Source organism: Oenanthe melanoleuca, chromosome 1 (genome assembly GCF_029582105.1).
Source record: "Oenanthe melanoleuca isolate GR-GAL-2019-014 chromosome 1, OMel1.0, whole genome shotgun sequence".
Classification (NCBI taxonomy): Eukaryota; Metazoa; Chordata; class Aves; order Passeriformes; family Muscicapidae; genus Oenanthe; species Oenanthe melanoleuca.
Window position 1 is genome coordinate 94,357,867 of NC_079333.1, and position 23,161 is coordinate 94,381,027.

The 23,161-nt window shown below is 37.8% G+C and overlaps 2 protein-coding genes across 12 annotated transcripts in view; one reads left to right on the plus strand and one right to left on the minus strand.

Annotated features, from left to right (window-relative positions):
* The window catches only part of OFD1 (OFD1 centriole and centriolar satellite protein), a 29,271-nt gene extending 15,197 nt beyond the window's left edge, over positions 1-14,074 (plus strand). For all 3 annotated transcript variants that reach the window (XM_056501527.1, XM_056501534.1, XM_056501544.1), the window contains 8 exons: positions 930-1,508; positions 3,742-3,874; positions 6,655-6,755; positions 10,152-10,271; positions 11,329-11,480; positions 12,084-12,254; positions 12,893-12,960; positions 13,889-14,074. In XM_056501527.1, the coding sequence (XP_056357502.1) occupies positions 930-1,508; positions 3,742-3,874; positions 6,655-6,755; positions 10,152-10,271; positions 11,329-11,480; positions 12,084-12,254; positions 12,893-12,960; positions 13,889-13,934 (1,370 nt within the window). In that variant the 3' untranslated portion in view covers positions 13,935-14,074. The remainder of the gene's footprint in view (positions 1-929; positions 1,509-3,741; positions 3,875-6,654; positions 6,756-10,151; positions 10,272-11,328; positions 11,481-12,083; positions 12,255-12,892; positions 12,961-13,888) is intronic.
* Positions 14,075-15,133: 1,059 nt separating this feature from the next.
* GPM6B (glycoprotein M6B) overlaps positions 15,134-23,161 on the minus strand; it is a 105,459-nt gene continuing 97,431 nt past the window's right edge. For 5 of the 9 annotated variants that reach the window (XM_056501602.1, XM_056501562.1, XM_056501598.1 and 2 more), the window contains 4 exons: positions 21,626-21,797; positions 19,695-19,768; positions 19,322-19,387; positions 15,134-18,632 (listed from right to left, as the gene is read on the minus strand). In XM_056501602.1, the coding sequence (XP_056357577.1) occupies positions 18,552-18,632; positions 19,322-19,387; positions 19,695-19,768; positions 21,626-21,797 (393 nt within the window). In that variant the 3' untranslated portion in view covers positions 15,134-18,551. The remainder of the gene's footprint in view (positions 18,633-19,321; positions 19,388-19,694; positions 19,769-21,625; positions 21,798-23,161) is intronic. The other 4 variants (XM_056501589.1, XM_056501556.1, XM_056501572.1 and 1 more) reach the window with 1 other exon arrangement.

Sequence of the window (23,161 nt, forward strand, 5' to 3'; positions counted from 1 at the left end):
TTTTAATATGCTGTCAAATTGCTAATATTAAGTATTATAAATAAAAGGGTTGGTATGTGAATTTAATGTAAAAATATGGAATTCAGTTCTGCAATGATTATACATTATATACAGCATGTTTTGCCTCATAGTTCAGTATATGCAATATTTTATGATTTACACTATTCACTAGACTGATATGTACGTTTATGGTACATGTATCAGTACCATTTGGAATTGGAAATTTATTATATCAAAATAGAAAATACATATTTTAATTAAATGACTGAAAGTACTGTAGGAACTTTTATTTTACATCAGAGTTAATGAAATCATTGAAGAACCATTTATGTAGAATAAAAACAAGGTGGTAAATTTGCTGAAAGATACAACCTTATAGATTGGTTTTTTTGGGCTTGTTGAAGCATGCAAGTGCAAGGAAGCAGACTGCCCCAAAACTCAATTTAACTGACAATTTTAGAGTACTTTTAATGAAAAAATAAAAAAATAAACAACAAAACATTTTCTATGTGCTGTGTTGTTTTTCTCCAAAATTATTTTTTTATTTAAATAAAGGAAACTGTTAGGACTTGTGGCATACCCTGTGTTCCTTAGACTTTACCAGCATGATTAGATATAACATGTCCAAAGTGGTAATGTTTTCATGTTTATTTGTTTACTTAAACATAATTTTAAAAATAACATCGTAGAGTACATACGTAATGGTGGTTTTATATGGGTGAATTATATATTTAAAAAATAGCAGTGGTAATTTGCAGCTTTGGAGCTGCATTGAAAATACATTTAAATCAATTTCAATTAAACCATTAAATTCTCAAAATGGAAGAGAATGGTGAAATTGGAATTTAAATGCCATGATTTGCTGTTTTTGCTTTGCGGTAGGACTCTCTCTCTCGTTATGTCACTCACTGTCTCTCGCTGCCCCTTAGCTCTGGAGAACGAGGTGTATCGGAACCCCAAGCCGTCGCTGGTGCTGCTGGGTGAGCGGCTGGTGCCCCCCGACGTGTTCGCGGAGAGCGCGCTGGGGCCGCCGCCGCTGGGAGCGCTGAGCGCCGCGCCAGCGCCCCCCTGCGGCCAGCAGCTGCAGCCGCGCAGCGCCTCCCCCGACTCTGACCTCGAGTGCATCGCGCAGGCCCGCGCCAGGGTCAAGGAGCTGGAGAAGGAGGCCGAGTACCTGGATGAAGCCTACAGGAGTTACCAGCACAGAGCCATGCTGAACGCAGCTGCTAGCAGAACGCCAAGGAAGATGCAGCCTCCTTTAATTCTGCAGTGTCCTCTTAGTAGACACCCTTTGACTACCCAGCAGGAACTGCTAGAGGATAATCCCAGCTCCCCACATTCCCCTCTGAGCAGTCCAAGAGGTGAGGAACACATCAAAAGAACTGGGCAGGCTGATATCTTTAAAACTCCCTTAACGCCGCCGCACAGAGGAGCATCTCCGAGGCGCCTTTCTTCTACTCCCATTTCCAAACCGAAGAGAGACCTCAGGAACAAGAAAATTCCAGATGGTAAGTCACAGTTGCTAATGGGGTGCAGTAATGGGTTTTACTTACTGTTCCTCTTGTGCTCTGGGAACACAAAGATCTATCGGTGTTAGTCGTTCACTTGTTAATTGCTAAGATGCAGGAGAAATCAGGAGTTGTGGTTTTGCAGGAGACAGAATGTACCAGCTGCTTGGAGTACTGCTTCTTCCTGGAAACATGGACTGGAGAAGTGTATTGACATGCTCTAGGGAGCTTTCTGGGAGAAGACTACGCTGTGTAAATCCCTACAGGTGTAACCCTAAGATATACAGTTTAATTCAAAACTTGCTATTAAGTATAACTATGTTGCAACATCAGTGTTAGTTTTCTTAACTCTCCTATATTTCTAACCTTTTATTTAACTGTTGTAGTTAAAAGTGTGTGGCAGAAGATGTCTTTGGCTTCTCTTAAATTGAGTTTTCCAGTCTGAAAGGTCCAGATTTCCTTTTGTTTATTCTTTTTGCTGTGACATCTTTATAAAATACTCCTAAGCAATTTTAAGGAGGAAGGATTTAGTGTTTGAAAAATTTTAATTTGCTATTAATATGGCAGTTTCTAATAATTGATTAGTCTTTTTTTTTTTTTTTTTTTTTTTTTTAAGGATGGCACTCAGAAAAGCAAGCAATTAAAAAAATAGCTTAAAAATCTGTTGTTTCAAATCTGCAGTACATCTGCTTCTTGAGTGATGCATTTTTTTTCACCCTGGCTCGAAATGGATTTAATAGAATGAAAAAAAGAGATAGTAACAAAAAAAAGGGTAATGATCAGCTTCTCCATGTAGGAAGGTTAAATACAAGGGCAGCTTAGTTTGGAAGAAAATGGCTGAGATGTGTTGTGGGAAATCTGGAAAACAGTGAGCAATGTGAAAAAGGTGAAAGGAGATCAGTTCATTACTGTTCACAGACCCCAGAATCTCATGACATTGAAAGGAAATAAAATTAAATACTTTTTCATACCATTAGTAAGTTGTGTAATTTATTGCTTCTTTGGGAGCAAGTATAGATGCAGGAATAAAATTTCTTTGTCAGAAAGATCCAAAAAAGTATTGCTTGGAGAAAGGTTGAGGTGGGTGTTGCCAGAAGCAAGATACGAATATTCTCCTTTTTCAATTTTAGTTTAGTTTTGTTTGGTAATGGGCACTGTTAGAAACAAGTTACAAACACTGATTGATTGTGACTGTCCCTGTGTTTCTGCATGTAGAGCATCATACTGTTACTAAAAACATCTTTGAGACTTGAACTTCCAAAGCAATCTTTCACATTGAAAGTTCTCTCTGTCAGCTTCTGTATAAAGTACCCACAGACTATTTAGCACTGCACACAGACAAAATCTTTCATAATACTAGGGTTTTGTTGAAAAGTTAGGAAATGCTAAAACTATAGCTGTGTGCATCACCTGAACAATCCTTCCTGTCTTTGTACTCTTCAGAAGCTAGAAGGATGGCAGATCTCTTTTTTTCCATTGGATCTGATCTTTGCTTAATGCACAAAACTGACAGGTTCTGGAGAGGGGTAAGAATTGAATAACAAAGAATTCATTACCTGACTCAGGAGTTACAGAAATGGAGTGGTGTGGAGTGGAGGAAACCAGGCTGCAGCTGGGTGATAGGATATTAAGGTTAGCTTCAGTGCTAAGTGAGCTGTTAGTGGGATTTGTCACCTTCCACTGGGATTGCTTCCCCACTGAGATGTCACTCTACTCTCATGAGTCTTCTGAGGAGTGCATTTATACTGCTGTATATATATTGTTCTTTTCTGCTAGAGATGGCTGAAGCACCAGGGGTGGTTTTGCTGGAAAACTCGTAAGTTGTTCTGGAAGCTTCTGTGGAGCTTTTTGGTGCTGTTGGAAATACCAGTCTGACAACTCAGGGTAAATTTAAAGAGGTAGAAGATGCATGTGAGTCAGATTTATTTTTCCTTTAAGTGAGCTTAAGTGCAGCTCAGTTGTCAGCATCTGTCTCTGGAGAACGAAAGGAAGAAGTGTGTCCTCCTCTAAAATACTTAAGTTGGCAGATCCAACAGCTGTTTTACTGCATAATCTGCAAGTGGAAGGATTATGCAGTTTTTTCTTTTCCTTAAAATTAGCTCATGCTGTTTGACTATTTTCCATCTTAAGTCCATGCACAGTGAACCAATAATGTATGTGTTGTACAACCAGCCTTGTCTGAGAAACAGTAGGACAAATAACTAATATGAATTGTGGGGTTTTTATTCTGCAGACATCAAGAGCTCATCCCTTACCTCTTCACAGCGGAGTGTTGACCAGGCTCTTTCTCCTATTTCAAAGCCGTATTCGCTTTCATCTTCTGAATCTGTTCCTTCCTCACCATCCAGTCATCGCCAGAAAATCAGGTAACGTTGTTTGCAAAGCAATATTTTTAACCTGCTTTTTAAAGAAACACTTATCTAATTGCTCAGGTGATAGCTGCTTTTACAAATCAAGCAAGCCATTGATTTTGTAAGTAAATGCTTTTCTAAAGATGAATAAGGATTTCCGTTTTAAATATCATTCATCAAGTGTAACCTAGTTATAAAAAAAACCAAACACTTTGGTTTGCTCTGAGCAAAGCCATGTCTCTTTATTGTGTCTCTATTTTTCACATCTGTGACCTGACTGATGAGCTTTTGCTAATTGATGCATTTGAATTTCTGCTTCCTGTTTGAGAATTTAAATCAAGGCATTCTCACTTCATTCATTAACAAGCTGTAATGCTAAATTTATTACTTCTTTTCTCTCTCTTGAAGAGCTTGTTCATGTGCCTGTTTTCAAAGTAGGATTGTTCAGTCTCCTTGTGGGAATCAGAAGGGTAGCACAACTCTTCCCTTTTCTTGTTGTTTTTTCTAAGATTTTTTTGAGGTAAATTAATAACTTAACAAAGTTAGACTGCATTCAAATGACTTTTCTTTCATTCTCTATCTCCTATTTCCATGTCTGGAGTTCTTCTGTTCTTAATGGCCAGTGTTGCTTCCACTCTTCAGAACTAAGAATCCTGAATACATTTCTTCAGAAGCAGCTCTAGGATTTAACTTTTAGTATTTTTTTCCCAAGAAGAGACAACTGAATTGTCCTTAACCTGCCAGCCATCATTCATGATTTGATGGCAGAAGAAAGGCAGCCTGTGCTGGGGAAGCTCCAGCAGGCATTTGTAGGATTTCTTATTTTGTTGTTATCAAGGCCTCAACATACATTTAATGCAGAGACGGTCTCTTATCTGGTGAGAATTTTGGGAGAACCTTCATGTTATTTGTCTTCAAAATGAGCTGTTGGGATATTTAGGAATTGTGAGGTCAGTTTCCTTTAAGCATTCCCTTGAGGCTGTGTCTCCTTTCTCTACCCACTCACATTTTCTGTTGTATGTCTCAGATTTCTTGTACTTCTCTGACAGACCTTACAAGTGAAGGTTGAATGTTAACCTCCATGTTAAGGTGGTAGGGGAAAATGCTCTAATCCTGTGAGGGACTGTAATTCTTTGAAGGATTTTATAGACTCCATCGTGCTTGAGAAGTGAACATATGAGCAAGTTGTGTTGCAGAGGACAGGCCTGGGTCTGGGAAGGCAGCTATAGTTTGTTGTTGCTTTCTTGGGTTTCTTATGACAAAGCAAGGGTATAAGGTCCCAATAATTGTCTTGAGCTTGCTGCTTTCCCAAGACTTTCTTGAAAGAAAAACATTCTTTTGTTGTGTATTTGCTAATTTAATGTGCTTTGGACTGTTTTGTGTTACATGAAATATTTGAGAAATGCTTGTGTGGGCTTTTCCAGTTATTTACTCTTATTATTAGGCAAATGCCACATCACTGATGTGTATTGTGGGATTAGTTTATGACCTGTAGATTTTAAGTGGCAATGGGAACTTCTTTGGAAAGGAAACAAAAGCGAATATGATGCTGTAACATCCATGACAAGCCATTCAAAGTCAGACCTCAGTCGGTGGCAAAGAACAATTGCTTCTGTGATTACAGGAGCTCCTTGTTTATTTATATTCCAAGGTATGAGTGGTATGAAGGAAGCCAGTAAACACAGACAGGAAGACTGGAGTGATAAGGGAGATTATTACCTAATTTTTTGTTTGTTTGTTTGTTTGTTTAGGCCTGCAGAAACCAGTTGAGGGTTGTTCCTGAGGCAATGGGTTCTCTTTCTAGCAGTGTTGCAGGACACAGTATTGAAGGAAGTGACATGTGTGTCCTTGAACTTTGCACCCTTAAGAATTATTTAGTACTTTCTTTGAAGAAAAAACTCAAAACAGATTTCCAAAAACTTGAGATTTCATTTACTCTGTCCTATTTAATTTACAGAATATTTTTCCCCACTGACGTCACTGAAATATCCTTCTGGCAGGGCAGATTTATTTGCCTGTGCCCAGATTTGCTTTTTGTTTATGAGCAATTCTCATTGTTGGGGGTATGTTTTGTATTGTCTGTTCTCCACTTTTGCCCCATGGAAGATCTGTATTCCTTAGAAATTGTAAGCACAAACAGGCTGTGATGAAGAGCACCAGCTGGTGTGAAGTAAGCTCCTTTATGAAGTGCTGATGCTGAATTTCATTAGTGACCTGCACTCCTTTTGCTGCTCTGGTTCTGGTCAGAGTTTAGTAGCTGGGTCACATGGGAGACATTGTTCTTTCACATTATCTTTCTGATGAGATAAACAAGGATTTAGAATGAGGGCACTAACCCCATTTTGAAAGAATCCAGATTTTCACCCCTGCATCTCTGTTTTGCCAGACATTTAATCCTAATACATTTTGAACACGTCTGTTAAGATGACATCAAAATATGAATTAAACTGTAACACAGAGCTTAAAAAGGCAAATTCTTAATTTCAGTTGACTGTCACAATTCATTGTATTTCTCCTTCTTGATGTTTTTTCTTGCTCCTTTTATTTTGTTATAATGTAATAATTATATGTCACATCAAGACCTTGGGGAAAGGCTAAGGGGGAATGGAGTGGACTTTTGGTAAGTTAGAGAACTGGATTTATATTCTAAATTTGAGTCAGAAAGCTTCATGGATTTTAGATTTGGTTTAGTCTGTTGCTTAGCATGTGATTGAATTTTAGATTGCTATTTGCTTAAAAGCTCAGCACTTATATTTATTAATTTATTTATAGTCTTCCTTATTTTTTTTTTTTAGATTTCAGAGTCAACAAACAGATAAACAAGATCTCAGTGATACCCACAAACCAGAGAAACTAAGGTATGAGGATCTTGAAGAACCTATTTATACTCTTGAAGGTAAGTTTTAGTGCATTTCAGACAGTTGTTTAATACCTTAGGGCTTAACACTTATAGGACAATTATGGGAAGTTATTGTTATAGGACAGTTATAGGAAGTAATAGTTTCAAGACTGTAGATGGAGAGAAAAAATTCTGACTGATTTTGGAATTAGGGAAAACAAATGTCTCAGATGATGAGGGATTAATTTTCTTCATTCTTGCATCTTTAGATAAGTGTATGTAGTAATAAGCAGACATTAAATTGAGTTGGTTCTGAAATCAGTAACATAAATTTGTTCAGAAATCTTGCATAACCTTGTTCTGATTAATGCTGTAGGTCTGATGGTTGCTTTGGAATGTTTTAAAATGGTGTTTAAAATTTCTTTAAACAAAAGTGTATTAGTATGTGAAATAAATGGAGATTTTTTTATGTTTGCTGCATAAATTAGAACCAGGTTCTAAAGATCATTTTCTGTAGCTATTGCATGCACTCTTTGTTTTTCCTTCAGTAACTGAGGCTTAAATAGTTGTATGAATTAGAAGCTGCTTTAGGTTGTGTGTAAATGTGGGAAGAACTCTTGCAATTATGCTGTCATTAATCAGCATCTCTGAGAAGTTTTGGAACATGTGGTTCAGTTACTGAAACCTGAATTTTATCCTAACTTTTTTTTCACTGAGGTCAACATTTTATTTATTTGCATTTCTGCTCTCTGTTGGTTACATGCTATAAAATGTTTCCTTCTCTCTGTGTGCTGCAGGGTCAGTTTTCAAAAATCTTTGATGTAACTTAAGGTAGTGTAGAAAGAGGAGGGATAATCAAACTTGATTTGTATATGGAGTGAGAAATAAAAGCACAGTTACTGGCCTTCCTTAGTTTTTCAGCATTTGAGTGGCAGCCTAATGTTGGCCCTGAGCAGCCTTATCTCCCATGAAACTGTGGGTTTAAAGTAAGTGAAGCTGTCAGTGAGAAAGATGTGAACAGCCAGCTAACCTTTCCTATTTCCAGATTTCATGAGGTTTGTGAAGTCCTGAGGCTTGGTGACACATGGCATTGTGTGGTATAACTACACTCATAGTTGGTGAAGAGATTGTGATTGTTGTCTGGGAGAGTTAGGGATGTTTTCTTTGAAAGCAGCATTTCTAACTGGTGTGAGTGTTTTCCTGGGTCCCAGACTGGCTTATTCTTTTGGTTGTAGTTAGGTCATATGGAGGATGGAGTGGAGCCCTTGCTCACTCTCCTGACCCTGTGAGAATATGGCTTTCAGGATTTTAAAAGCAACCAAAAAAAAAGATGTTTGTTTAAACTGCAGATGTGCTGATAGTGTTTCGTGATAACTAGCAGAATGTAATGCCTCAGCTGTGCATTTCTCTGAGAAGCTTTACTCATTACTCAGTTAGTTTTATTTATCTCATTTAGTTTCCTTTTTATAAGCTTTAAATGCATTATTTGAATGTGAACCAAGCCTGTAGCCAGTAATGGTTTCTACTCATTTCACATTTTAATTAGACTTATATTTATTTGTTTAATTTTATATGGGAGACTTTTGGGAATACATTACATACTTCACTTTTATTTTATTACATATGACAACAGACTGGCATTTTCTTGGCAATTAGGCTGAGTAGATGCTGTGCCCAAGAAAGGTACTAATGAATCATTTGGTGATGTGTGGTGGTCAGTAATTTTGTAAGAGCTCACATATGCTGATGATTTCTCAATCAACAGTTCTTTAGTTGGGTGTGCCTGCATCAAAAGACAATCTCAGTATGTAGCAGGAAATCAGACTGGCTGAAAAGGGGAGGAGGTAGCCCAGGAGAAATTGCAGGCAGAGGTGGGTTAGAAAGAAAAATCTGAGAAGTAAATACAGAAAAAGGTATCATGAAGGATGAAGTTGATAACAGTAAAAAACCAATGACTTAAAGGATATACCAGAAAATATGGAAGACTTTTAGTCCTACTGTATGTTCTAGAAAGAAAAGATCAGCAGATTCTCTTGGCAGCAACTGCTTTTAGGTGATGTGCTCATCTTAAAGGAATAATGCATCTCTTGCTGTCCACCCTTAAAAAGGGAGTGAAAATGTACAGTTACCTTTTTTCTCCTTTGCAGAGTAGTTAATTTGTTTTTACTATTAATGGTTCTGTTTTTTTATTTATGTTGTTAGTCATTTTGAAGTTAGAAGTAATATTTAACGAGGACAAATTTATGAAAGAAATTTTTTTATTATTTAAATACACCTGATGCTTATTGGTGCCTCATATGAAAATATTATTGATAACTTTATAATTGAGAGTGAGCAAGAAAACAGAATAGATTTTCTTTTGAGTGTGGTAGCCCATTATTTTGGTCTTCCAAAACACCCCATATATAGAATTTATTCTCCTAGATGAAGCTGGTGGGAAACGTTCCTCTTGCTTTGGTAGGAAACTGTAAACATTTTCCTAACTTAGTTAGAATGACAGCTTGACAGAAATTTTCTGTTATGCTTTCATCTATAGTTCCTTTGAAAGAGTTTTAATTTAAAGAAATTCAAACCATTCAGAGAGAGAGAGAGGCTGATCAGTTTGGTTGAATTGGGTTTTTTTTTTAATGCAAAATACTTCAGTTATATTATAATGTGAAAAAGAAAAATGCTTGAGACATTGCTAGTGTATGAAAAATGAAAACAGATGTTTTCTAAAGCTTTATCCAAAACCTAGAGAGATATAGTGTCTGTGCTGTGTTACACAAAGTGCCTGGGAGAACAGTCCTGTGTATTTCAGGTTGTCCATCTAGAGGTAATGGCCACATCTTGTTTTGTCTCTTTTTCTATCTTGTCAAATGACATAATAGCAGCCTGCCTACTTTGCAGATAAGTAATTTAAAAGCAGCTGAATGTCATAGCAGTGATCAAAGAGGAAGGACAGTAATTGTGCTCTTGTGAATTCAGAGCCAACCTTGCACAGGGAGAAGACAGTGTAATGTAGAATATCTGAGTTAGCAGCATCCATCCTGTGCACTGAAGAAGGCAAGGACCCCATTAAAGACTGTGTGACCAAATAGTTAGAAATTATTTTTATATGCATAAAAACAAGGAGCTGAACTTGGACATACGATTTTTCTGTGAGTTGTATCTTGATTTTGTAAAGAAATTAAAACATCTTGAGTTTCTGTTGTATATTTCTTCAGTTTTGGATTTATAAACAGATGTGTTCCAATAGCTAATTTCAAAACTAACAATTCTGTAATTAGGAAGCAAGTACAGCCTATGATAATTCTTAATTCTCAGGGAGATGATCAAGTTGAAAGGAAAATGCTCAATTAGTGCTGATATTTTTGTGCTCTAATTTAGCCATTCCCACACTCTGTGTCCATTGCTGTGCTCCACTTTTGCAATTACAAAATAATGAAGCCATTGTTCAAATTTCTTCTCCAGATCAGGGGGACATACCAGAGGAGTGTGAAAATGATGTCTCGCATCCATCTGGGGACATCGTCGATGGAAACTGTGTCACAGCCCCTGTGCCAGCAACAGCCACTTCCCTGCAGGACTCCAGTGAGTTCTCAGCTCAGACACAAAAGAAAGTACTCTTTTTAAATGTCAAATGTGTAACACAGAAACCCAAATATTTAAGAATCTGTAGGTATGTAGGCTGGAGTGGTTGAAAAATTTTCCAGAAAGTGACATGTCTGTAATACAGAGAAAGGAGTGTTTTCCTTTGCTTTTCTGTATGCTTTTCTGTATTTTTTGATGCTCTTTTTAGTTAAATTTGCTTTTAATTTAAACATTCTTACCACCCATCCCACCCCCTGTCCAGCCTCTTGTGAGATTGCTCTTTTTTTCTTTTTTTCTTTTTTTAAATATAATTTTGGCTTTTGATAGGAGAGACATTAAATGTTTTAAAATATTTTATGTACTGCTTGTCTAGATTTCTAAAAATTTATTCATGATTCTGTTGGTGCACTGTATTATCACAATGCAGTTTCAATTCTTTGGCTAGATGAGAATAATATCTCATTGTATATAGTCAGCATTTGCTGCTTTTCTAATTTTTCTAGATGGAAAGCTTATGGTTCTTTTTACTTAGAGAAGAGCTTTCTAGCTTCTTGTGATTCCCAGTCCTTAGTTTGCCCATCTCATTACTATCTAATGCTATTCTTTGTAGACAGCTTTTTCAATACATTGGTCACACCAGTAGTGTGTCCTGCAATAATTTTCGAAGGGGTTTTAAATACTTTGCTTTATAAATATAAAGAGTTGTATCCAACATTGCAGAGGGGGAAAGAATATAGTAACATGGACTTTGGGAGGTTTAATGAGAATGCCCATGAAAGGAATGAGAAGTGCACAGATCTGTCAAAACTCTGGGCTGTACTTTAGCTCTACTCCTTAATTCTTGGCGAGTCATTTATCAGACTAAAAAATGTTTAGGTGTGGGAAAACACATTACCCAGTACCCAATAATAAGTTTAGTGCATGTACAAACAATGTATCCAGTTGTTTTTCATTTACTGTTAACCTTCTACAGGAACCTGGCATTTATTTGTATGTTCTTGTAGTGATTACTGAGCTACATAAATCAAATTACAGATGTTGAAATAATTTTTCACAGCGGTGCTGGATCAAAGGCAGATTGAAGAACAGAACAGAGAAGTTGAGAAAAACTTAGAAGAAGAAAGGGAAGCAAGAGAAGAAAGGAGAGAGAAAGAACAACAGGAAGCTTTGGAAAGCGAGCAAAAAGAAGTGGAAAAGCTTAACAAAGAGGTAATTTAATTAATTTCTGACAGTAATGCAGCTTTGTAGTGCCTTGCATTTTAGGATTGTTATATGTGTTACTTGATTAAAAGTAAATTTTTATTCCATGAAGTGAAAGTAGTAGAGGCTGTTATTTTATGTACTTGTGTGATTAACCAATCTCACCAGAGTGTGTCCTTATGCCAAGTGATTTTTCACTGCAAACAGATGCCTTTCCTTCTCTGCTTCATGTAACTGGAAGCTACAGCTTTATGGCCACTGTCACCATGCTGTTGGAACAAACTGAACATTTGCTGTCTCTGTGGTGTGGCCACTGCAGGTGGGACACCACCAGAATATGTTAATGTCCATCTGTTCATTAGCCTCTGTCAGGGTGTCCAGGGTACTCTGGGAAGCAGAGGGTATAAGGAGACCTTGAGTTTGCTTAAATCCCTTTGAGCTTAAACACTTAGTGTTTAAATAGTGTTCTGGATTTTTAGGTCCTATTTAATCCTGTTTAGACACTGGTGTGTTTTACTGAGTTTAACATGAAATTCTGCATGTATTGCAGGTAGTAAGGTATAAATGTATTTTTCTGATCAGTATTTATTTTTGTTTTTGTGCCCTGAAAAGTATGTCCAAGACTCAATGAAAACAGATGAAGAAATAGAAGATAAAGAAAGAGTAAAATCTGAGCATAGTAAGAGTGCTACTGAAAATAATGTAAAGGATCCTCCTTCCAATCCATTAGAAAAATACATGAGAATAATCCAGCAGAGCAGAGAGCAGGAACTGGCAGACAAGGTGATTATTCTCAAAACATTGTCCCAAAAATATTATTGACCAAATTTGTGTCTTGCTAGGCAAGCTTAGAATGAAAACAAAAGTCATATTTTAATTTCTTCTTCATGTATAAACTTTATGTAACAACCTGCAGAGCAGAGTGTTTGGATTTGAATTGAAAAAGTGTGATGATCCAGAAGAAAAAACATTGAAACCTTTCTTCTCTAAGAGTTGCTGGTGTCCTCTGGGTGGGGGGTTTGTTAGTTTGTTTTTAAGACACTAGCACAGTATTTAAATGTCCTCCTTTTTTTAGCTTAAGCTGCTTTTAAATACAATTTGAACCTACATGTCTGGTTGTGTTCCTCTAACACAACATAATTTTTTCTGTTAAAATGGAAAATTGGACTTTTAAAGGAGAGGTCTGGGTGGGCATTACTTCAGTGAAGGAATGCAGGATGCTTTTGTTCAGACATGATCCCAGTCAAAATTTTCAAAGTGTTCTATTTCAAACTATTCTAGATCCAATGTAGCATTTGTAGAAATAGGGTTGGTTGTTCAGAAGATTTTTATTTTCAGTTATGAGCCTTAAAAATACACTTTTTCTAACCAGTTGTAAAGTCAAAGTGACCTAATAGTTCTATTTTCCTCTTGGTTACCAGGATTCAAAAAAAGAAGAAATTAGAGAAATGTCACCTTCAGAAGGACTTCTATCTACTGAAAATGACAGGTAAGGCTCATGTATTCTAGTACTCCATATTAACAAATGCTTAATAATTCTAAGTTAATATATAGTTTTAATAGTTTTTGTATGAGTTATGTTAAGAGACATCTGCCTTCTTAGAAACCAAAATAAACTATTAATCAAAATCAATTGTGTTGGAAAAATAGAAGTTCCTTCCAATTCTATGGAACTCACATCTGAGTGCTGCACTCAATGACCTGATTCAGTAGTTGTGTCATTCACAACTCTTTATCTGCAATTGAGCAGCATCCAGCTGCCTTCACAGAGAGCTGGAGTTTGAGGGATTGTTCTTGGGTGATGACACCCTGGATGAAGGTTTGTCTGTGCTGCACCTCGCCCATAGCCTGCTCCTAGCTTTGATTTTTCAGTAGCACTGTGGACTTTTAAGACACTTAATTCAGAGGTTTTGTCAGCCTGCACTGAGTTGCCTTGGGTTCTCTCTAAATACAGATATGTGTTATAGTTTTTTGCAAGGGAAAAACCAAACAATCTTCCTCCAAATCTTTCAGTTTATTCAAAGATGTAGAATTGAAAATAAGCAAAAAATGTGGAGCAGTTAGGGAAAAAACCCCATAAAGGTTCACCATAACCATATTAATGATTCACTGTTATCTGTGCTGTTAAACATAACAGACCCTGCCCTCCTGCTCCTGAATTGGCACAAGTTGTGTTATTTTCACTGGGTGAGCACTACAGAAGATAGTTCTGCTTTTTGAGATATAGGTGATGGCCTTCAGTTAATGAAGGCCCAAATTCTCCTCCTTTAGGGTTGGTTTTATTGACAGTAGTTCACTGAAACAGCAAGAAAATTGCAGGAGTCTCTTAATTTCTGTTTTAAAATGAGTATTAAGATTTAAGATAAACTACATTGGATTAATACCACTTTGTTTCCTCTCTCCTATAATCAATATAGTGTTGCAGACATTTCTCATGGAGACATGGATGAAAGCTTCTGGTGAATAATAGCTACTGATTTTAAATTTTTTTTTATTTTTATGAGAAAAAGATTTTTAAAGTAGCTTTGTGCCTGTAATAAATGTTAGGTACCAACTGCAGCTGTGTAATTATAAATTAATAAAGCTGATTTTGATCTGTTTCATCACTTCAGTCATTGACTTCAAACAGGGAGTCCTTATGTGTTAATAATCCAGGAGGAAGCCCTTGGGTGGGGTGAGAGAAAGAACAAAGCAGGGAACAGAAACTGAGCAGTATGTTTGAGTAGATTGGCACTAAATTCCTCTAAACTCTGTCAACTTTGCCAACCCCCGCCCCCCAACCCCTTCTCCAGATGGTTCAAACTGTGGGTAAAAGAAACAAAAAATTCCCTCATCATCACCTGCTTGTAAAGGTGTCCCATGGAGGCCCTTGGTTCACAGTTTCAGAGCACTGAGTGTGACAGACCCAAACTAAGGTGTCCCTTCTGCTGCACGGCAGGGGCAGGAGCCACTTTCAAAATCAGCCCCTCTCATGTATCACCTCGTTGGTATTGACCAGCCCAGAATGGAGAGATTAAAATAAAAATGCTATTTAACTCATCTTTATTTAAGCTTTGTATTTTGTAGGTAGATTATAGGCAAGATCATTAAACTTTATTTACAGTATAAAATACAGTAGTTTTTATCAATGAAGTAATTTTGGGGGGGGGCAGCATATATTACAACTTGCACTGCATTTGAGGCTGCTCATCTTGACCTAACTACAAGAACATGAAGCCAAGTTTGACAGAATTTAGGGGCAAAAAACAAAGTTCTGTCTTGAATTCACTGGATGTTTAAACACAATGTACCAAAACCGTGACAGATACAAACTTTGCTTTTTGAAATGAAGCTGAAATGTGATGTGGTGGTTACTCTAATTTTGCATGCTGCTTAATTTGCTGTTGCAGCCACTCTGGCCTTTAAAGAATTTCGGAGTGACTGCTCCTGTTGGATGTTGGGAAGGGGTAGTGCTTGTTGCATTATGCTGGCCTGGAACAACTACACTATTGCATGCTGCACACAGCTGCTGCTGCAGCTGCACCTGCAGGGCAGCCCTGCCCCATGCAGGAGGGCAGGGAGCTCTGGAACAGAATGTGTTTCACCTCAGGTAGAAACATAAAGCCTAGAGATGCACTGCCATGGAGTAGCTGTAGGTCTGGGTTCAAATAAGCATACACAAGTGTTGTCTATTATCTACAAATATTTATTTTAACACTTGGATGTAACTACAGGAAGCCCTTGGCACTGATAGAAAATATTGATTCACTGTTAGGTTACAAAAATTTATACATAGCAAAATTTAATGCTCTTTACATAAAAATATTAGACTACTTAAACAAAACTTCAAAAACTCCCAGTAATAGCTACACTGAATTAGAAAAGAATTAGGCTTTAAGACACTGCCTCCATTATTACCCTTATGCAAACACTGGGCTAGAACATCACCTGCATTGCTGTAGAAATGTCTCCTTCATGCAACAGGTAAGAACATACACTAGGCTATTTTGTCATATTTGCTCTACATCAATCAACTTTGCCCCTTTTTTGAAACTGTCAAATTAGACTTCAATACTTAACAAAAGGAATTTTGTTTGAAGTTAATACCCCCCCAAAAATGCCTTTTCTCTTAATACTGATTTGAAGGAATTTGTGCTTCCTTTGATGTATATTCAGCAGTCAAAACTACCAAACCACAGTCAGCTTAGCAGGGGTATGACTTGACTATTTAGTTTTTTTTCAAATGAATGATGTATTTTTACTTTCCCCCCCCCCCCCAACATTTATATATATATATATATATATATCATATAGAACAAACACCAAATATACCATCACTAATACTCAAGATATCACTGAATGCTTCTGAAAAAAAACATTAATTAGAAGGCAGACTTCTATGGGAAATGACTTTTAAAATGGCACCAGTTTGTTTGTTGTTGTTTTCTCTGAACACCACGTTTTCTTAGTGTGCTAATTAATTTGTAAAAAGGAAAACACATAAGCACTGACTATAAATTTGCTAAGCACCAAGATAGAGAAAGGTGGACATCCTGTATTATTTTATGGCTGCAAATTTTATTGTTTGTGTAAAACTCTGCAAACTTTCTCATCCGCTCATTTGGAATAGTCAGATCAGTGTCATTTTAATAAGGTAACACTTTCACTCACTTAAAATGTAGGATAATGGTCTCCTGCCACTATATAAATGTTAAGACATTTATAGAAAATAAATATTAAGGCAAAGCTGACATTTATTTTCAAAGAAGGGGATCATTATCCAGATCCAGTGATCTACATTCCATTAAATAGGTAATAAAAAGATTAGAACTTGGAAGATCTGCTCGACCCTCAGGTGAGCACAGGGGTGTGACGGCTTCCTTGTGGCAGCGTGTGGCACAGGAGTGCAGCTGCTCCCATGGCCCAGGTTGGGGTGTTCCCAAACAGCTCCCTGCAGCCTGGGAGGTGCTGCAGCTGTGCCATCACACACACACCAGCTCCTCTGGGAAATCCCAGCTGGGCACGGGTTCCTCTGGGAGGTGCCGATCACACACCGCGCACGGGCTGAGGTCCGCTCAGATCTGCTGCCTGCTCAGGCCTCATGCTCTAGAACAGGTCAAATATTAAATACCAAGTCTCAAAGAAGAGTAATTTGGTCACTTTTTGTAAAGTGTTGCCTTTTAAAATGCCTGGAATAAACCCTCCATTCTCTGTTAGAAAAGATGGAAGATTACCCATGGGAAGATTTCCCTAAAAAAGTTTTCCAGGAGCTGGAATGTGAAGCTTTTACACTTCTCTCTAATTTTGTTTGCTAGACACACATCTGTACTGCAGAGCAGCTATTTGCTGATTTGTCAGAGCTACAGAACTCTTCTGCTGAATTACTGTGGCAAACATTTATGTGTAAGAATTGAGTTGCTCTTTTGACCGAGACTGGATATCCTGAAGCTCCTGCTCTTCTTTTGCTTTGATATCTTGGTAGGCCTGCATTTTGCTTGCATCCTTTAAGTAGGCCCAGTTAGAAGACAGTATCATGAGGAAGTGGATCTGGAAGAGAAGGGTGAGCATGATGGCGAGTGAGCATGTCAAGAGGCAAAGCAAGCTGCTAGTCAGATTAATAGACGCTCTTTAAAATAACGACCAAAAAAATAGTTACTCTACGTTAATAAGCATTCTGTTATTCAAACAAGCACAGAGGCTATTTGTTTCAAAGATCTCTAGAATTTGGCATGCTAATAATTCAGTTGGTTATTCACAATTTAGAGAAAGTTAGTACAACAATATTAAAATGAGCTACAGAGTTGTACGGGTCAATTAAAATGCAGAATGGGGGGAAGGAGGAAAACAGTTTTGTACGTGGCAATATGCGGAATCTGTAAACTACGAGGTGCTCAGAAGAACTGCTCTCTAAGGTCGTGGTGTTTATGCATATCCAAGCCCAGAGCCCGGCAGGTCTTTTCCCCAACAAGCAGATGAGAATTCCACCCTCCCCCTGGAAAAAAACCTGAAACTGTGAACCGTTTTATTTACGTGAACAAGGCTACATTAACACATCGAAAAATTAAACATCAAAACATGAGTCCAAAACTAAGCAAAAGCATGCAATCTCTGGGTTAAGAAGTCTTAATCTTGTATTTTTATAGCTACATTTTAAACTTCCATTGTTCAACCTCAGGTGAAGATTTTTATGTTGTATGTAGCAAACGGTTCTCTTTTTTAAATTATTATGTGTTTTTCTAGTTTGTGCATTCGTCTCTTGCCAACTTCTTTTGCCCATACTTCATGCAAAAACATCTACATCTGAAAACATTGATTCACTTCTCCTTCGTTTTTCCCCCCAACACTGTAAAAAGGTCCCTGTGATCTATGCATGGTTTTGCTTCCTGTGCAATCATACTTACATTTTTGAGATCTGGCTACTGAGAAATCAGTTACTAAAGTGCAGCAATACAAGAGCAGAAGCTATTTATATGCTGTTTCTTACTAGTTCAGGGTCCAAAAGAAAGAATGTGATTGTTTTACGCAGAGCTAAGACAAGGATTTGTTTTCTTAGAGAAGGAGTATCATTTGGAATGCACTTAAGAGAAAATAATTGATTTCATCATCCATGGAATCACTTGGAAAGGCAAGCAAATTAATTCATAATACCTGGGCTTCTGATCTCTGCCAACACAGACTGGCACTACTTTATTACTCCTTTTCTTTCACACCATATATATTTTGTATGCTTGGGGGTTTTTTTATTTGGTGTTCATGGCAAAGAATAAATTAATGCATCTGACCCTGAACTATTCCAGTATTTGTTTGAGATGACTGTAAGAAATCAAGCGGAGACCTGAAATGAAAACATCCCCTTTTCAGAAGGATGCTTTATAAACACCCCTACAGTAACTGAATCCTCTCAACATGAAAAAATAGCCAGATCTCATCCACATCATAGTTCATATACAAGAAGTCATTTCATTAATCTGAAAAGCTAAACGATGCTTACTGAAGCTATTTACAATTACTGTAACAAAATTCAGAAAGCTAGACTTTTAGTCTAGGGTGTCAGTGGTATTTCAAGCTACGCAATGCAGCTTTTTACTGGGCTTATACAATTTAGAATTTAGTGCAGCAATCTTCCCGACTCTTAAACTTCAAAACAGCATAGTTATATGTAGTAGCCATCATGTAGATCAGCTGGTGGAAGAGAACAAAATACAGGAGAGTAAGATACAACAAGGTGACGGCTCAAGCCCACTTGGGCAACTCTCGATACTTTTACAACAGATGTTACTCTGAGCTCCTTCCAGGGTGAAGATGCAAATAAATAACCTGCCATTTCTCTGGGGAGGATAACCCAGTACAAACCTTAAGGCTATTTTGACAGCCAGTGGTAAGTATGGGCTTGGCTGGCACAGGTTAGAAGCTGGCCACTAAAGGAAGTGTTAGACATAGGAACAAGTCCTGTTGTTAACGTCCCTGTTCCCCGCCGCTACCTGGAACGGGCACTGCAGGGTTGGACCAGTCAACCTGCCTGGCTCCAGGCAAAGCAAACCAAGAGGTTACAAGCAGCTGATCAAATAAACTACAGAAACGAAAATAAATAGTGGAGATAAAAGCAGAAATAGTGGATAAAAGTAGGATTTTGAAAGGACATGCAAATAATTTTTTCTTAAGTGTGGGGGGGAGGTGGGTTAAGATGACTTCCTAAAGCAAAAGTTGGGGACCTGCTGACTTGTGATGACCAAACCATATCAGCAAATAATGGTGATCACAGCTTCATGTCTAATATCACTACTTTTAATATATACAAAATTTAATCTTAAAGCATCTTAAGCCTAAAATGAACATTTTTTAATTATAAAACAACAAAAATTACTACCCACCAATGCTATGACAGTGGCACCAGCTCCAGCACAAGCCACAATGAACAGGTGATAAGACATGTAGAACTAGAGAAAAAAACATGTTAAAAACATTGAAGTAATTCATTAGAAATAGTATAAAATATATTTCAAGTGTTCTAGAGAATAATAAAACCATCTTTGTAGCATGGTAGCAAAGCATTAGAAAATAAACATGTTGTGAAAATAAATTTCTTTTTTTTTGGATGATGTAGCAGTTACTTCAGTGTTACAGCTAAAGCAATCCCTTTACACTACTAGCATGAGTTTTCTCCAAAATCTTTAATCAAGTATTTATTACATGGTGCCCAGGTGACTTGTAGGCAAAAGCTGCACACAGGTTACATTTCTGTACCTCATTCGTGTTGCAGATGTTCTCTAAAATTGGGCCACAGGCTTTGCCAGGTACAGCATTCCAAGGGATAATACCTGAAATACCACAGAAAAGAAACCACTAATTTTAGCAATCAACACAAACTTCCTATTCCTTTCATCTTCTTCACCCACTTGCCAGTTGTGTTCCCATTCTGGGCATCTGTGTGTTGACCAGTACATCTTGGAGTTGGCAGCAGGAATTCAAACAACTCCCTCAGGTTATGCTTTCTCCTCACACTGAGGGCTGCTGCTAAGGCATGTTCTCAGATGTGGTTTTCCCATCTGGCAGCCCAATGGTTGGGTTTTTGCACTTCAGGTCCAGTTGCACACTCTGCCCACTCCCTCACTCAGCACAGAAGAGAGAATCTGCATCTCAGAGGTACTTGGCACCTTTCAGGGTAGCACTTACTAGATGAGGTTCTACTTGAACAAGAAACTACTGTGGAAGGGTGTGAATATAGAGCTAGAGGGAAGAATTGCAGGATTTTTTTCTGGTTTAGTTCCAATAGATAAAAAGCATCAAGTGAACACTGCTACAAGAAAATTCAGTCTGTCACACCTCATATACTCTCAAGTCTGAAAAGTCAACAGAATCTAGCAGATTTAAAATAACACAAACTTTTAGGCCTGTAACAGATGTAAAGCTTAAGCAAAACCTATTTGAATTAAGAGAAACCCAGTTTGTTTCCCCATACAATTTTGCATTTTAACCCAGCTGGTTGGAATTAGCAACTCTCTAAGTGGCAGGTCATTGAAATTATCTCAGGATGGCATGGCTTTCAAAAATATTTTATAGGATTTTTTTCCAAGTCAGCTTCTTCTCTGCAACTGCTATATACCATTCCAGCCTTTTAGCTACTGCTTCCCCCCAGAAATGTGAGGAAAGTTCAGTGACACGTTATTGGTTAGGGAGCTGCTCTCTCCCATCATGCACTGAAACCCAAATGGTTTTACTTATCAGGAGAACTATTCAGCTCTATACAGCACTAACACAGCTGCAAAACAACCAGGAGAAGCAGGAAGGTGGAGGAGCACATCTCCCTTCACTTTTAGGCTTTGCTGCTGAAGAAGATGTCTTCCCAGCTTCTTGCTGTGAGCTGCTGAAATAGAATGTATATGTTTAACTGATTTAAAGACTTGCTTTTAAAATCAGTGTATCTTTTCTTCTACTGCACTTACCTGGACAGGAGAGCAAAGCTAAGTTTTCTTACTTTTTCAACTTTGAATCCATTTTCTCAGCTTTGAACGACTTAGTCCAAATAAAGAAACATTCCTAGAAAATGCTAGCTACAATGAAGCCGAAAGTAATGGTGACAAAAAATCTTCTGCACAAGGGAAGCTGAAAAGTTTAACTTCAGGAAAAACTCATCTTAAAAAATAAAAAGCCTGACCTTATTTGAAGTTATTGTCCCAGCTCCCTCGTATTTCTGCATGTCATCAGAATGCACTATTCATTCATTATTAGTTCTGGCAGCCTTTTAATTGCAGATTTTTTGGTTTTTTAACTGAAAGTAATCGTCAGAGCAACATTCAGACATTTACTCTTTAAATGTAAGACAGCTTTCTGAAGGAACAGAATATAGGCATATGGGTTCAAAACCCACAATCTGGTTGTCTATTTCTCACCACTGTTTCCAAGCAGTTTATTTTGAGGCTGATCTATTTTCAAACCTAATATTACAGTATTGGAAATCGCTACAAAATCATTTCAGATAAGTGACTTGTCAGTTCAGTTAAATTGATTGCATCTGGAAAGAGATCAGTGTAATGTGAATTAATTAAAAAAGTAATAGCACATTCAGAGATAGAAGATGCTTTTGCATTTGATTCATCTGAAAAGGCTGAGCCAGAACTACAGAAGACAGACGGAGGAGCATGGCTAAAGCACTGAATCAGGATTAAAACGAGTACCGTATTGCCTGATGTCCACGCAGATCTGGTCCCCTGGAACTGTCACATTGGTCTGAAAAGATTTGATGACTTCACAAGTTGACCATATGTTATAGAACATAAAGACAGGCACAGCAGAGAAGCCGAAGACCCCGAGCCAGGCCACTCCAAGCACATAGGTGAGGAAAACAAACTAGGCAAAGAAAACACAAACACTTTGAGTTTATTCTTTGAAAGACTACTTAAATTTTCCTTTAAAATGCTTCAAAATAATCTTAAGCATACTTTCAGAATTCAAGTAATAAAACTTTTTCAAGCACACAAAATCAGTACTCTCATTGCTTACAAATACTTTGGTAGTTTAAATGCTACAGAGAAAGCAATTCAGACATTTCCTTTTTCATCAGCCTGCTCGAGTAAACAGATTGCCCTCATGAAAGAGAAGCCCACTGATTTCTCAAGATTCTCAGCTAAGCAGGGATGCTGATTGTAGGCTAAAACCAATAAATTCCAACAAAAATCAATTTAAGGGTTTTTTTAAAATTAACTATAACATACTAGCATTTCTATACAACTTGCAAATCAAAACCACGCAGTGAATCAATGCTCACGGAGCTCCCCCACACTCCCTGATGTATTGAAATCAATTTGGAATGTAAGATTTGAAAGTACCTATTTTTACAAACATACCATGACCGTTAACAGCAGATCAGAAGGATTCAATTGGTCTAATACACATTGCCAAGCAGAAAATTAATTACTTCACCTTAGAGAATCATGGATTTATCCACTAAAATTTGCTGGTATGGGTTTGCTCTTTAAAAAAAAAAAACAAACCACAAACTACATTACATGCATTTTCTTTGGTTAGATTAAAAGATGTGGCACTGATTGCTTTGAAAATCTCCAGCTTCCTCCTCCTCCTACTAAGCCCCTTCCCTTCTCCCTCTTCTTCTAAGTGTTATGGTGTAGCTCTGGCATCAGTTCCCAGCTCCCTCCTCCTGGTGAGAGCAGGATTTGGATCCCACTTGGAAGGCGGGGGAATGCTGTTACATCTCCTGGGCTCTGTTTTCACCCTTAGCTGTGGCTCTTCTCTCTTAGCAGTAGGAGGACTGGAAAGGCTTTACTTTCAGTAAAGCACTGGTGCTCTACTATTTTAGTTAAAATCTGTGTGCTAGAGAACAACAGCAAGGATGGGAAAGGCTCTCAGGGGGGAGGATTCTCAGCCTGACCCCAAACTAAGGACTGAACTAATGCTGCAGTGGTGGAAATTTGCATCCCCACAGGTTTTCTCCAGAATAATCTGCAAGTATTCAAGCAAAAGCTGAACAGCTGGTTAGGTTTCAGTCAAGGGAGGTGGTGTGTGGGGAGGTGGAAGTTCTTGCAAAACTCTGGCCCTTAAAACCCCAGCTGTACTTTCATTTATAGACAACTCAACTGGAATATCCTATTTCATATTAGATAGCACCATATACCAGACCTTCATGTTTTATGTGAGAATTGAAAATCCTCTCTTTGGCTTTTGGGAAGGACTAAGTGGACCAGGTTAAAGGATTT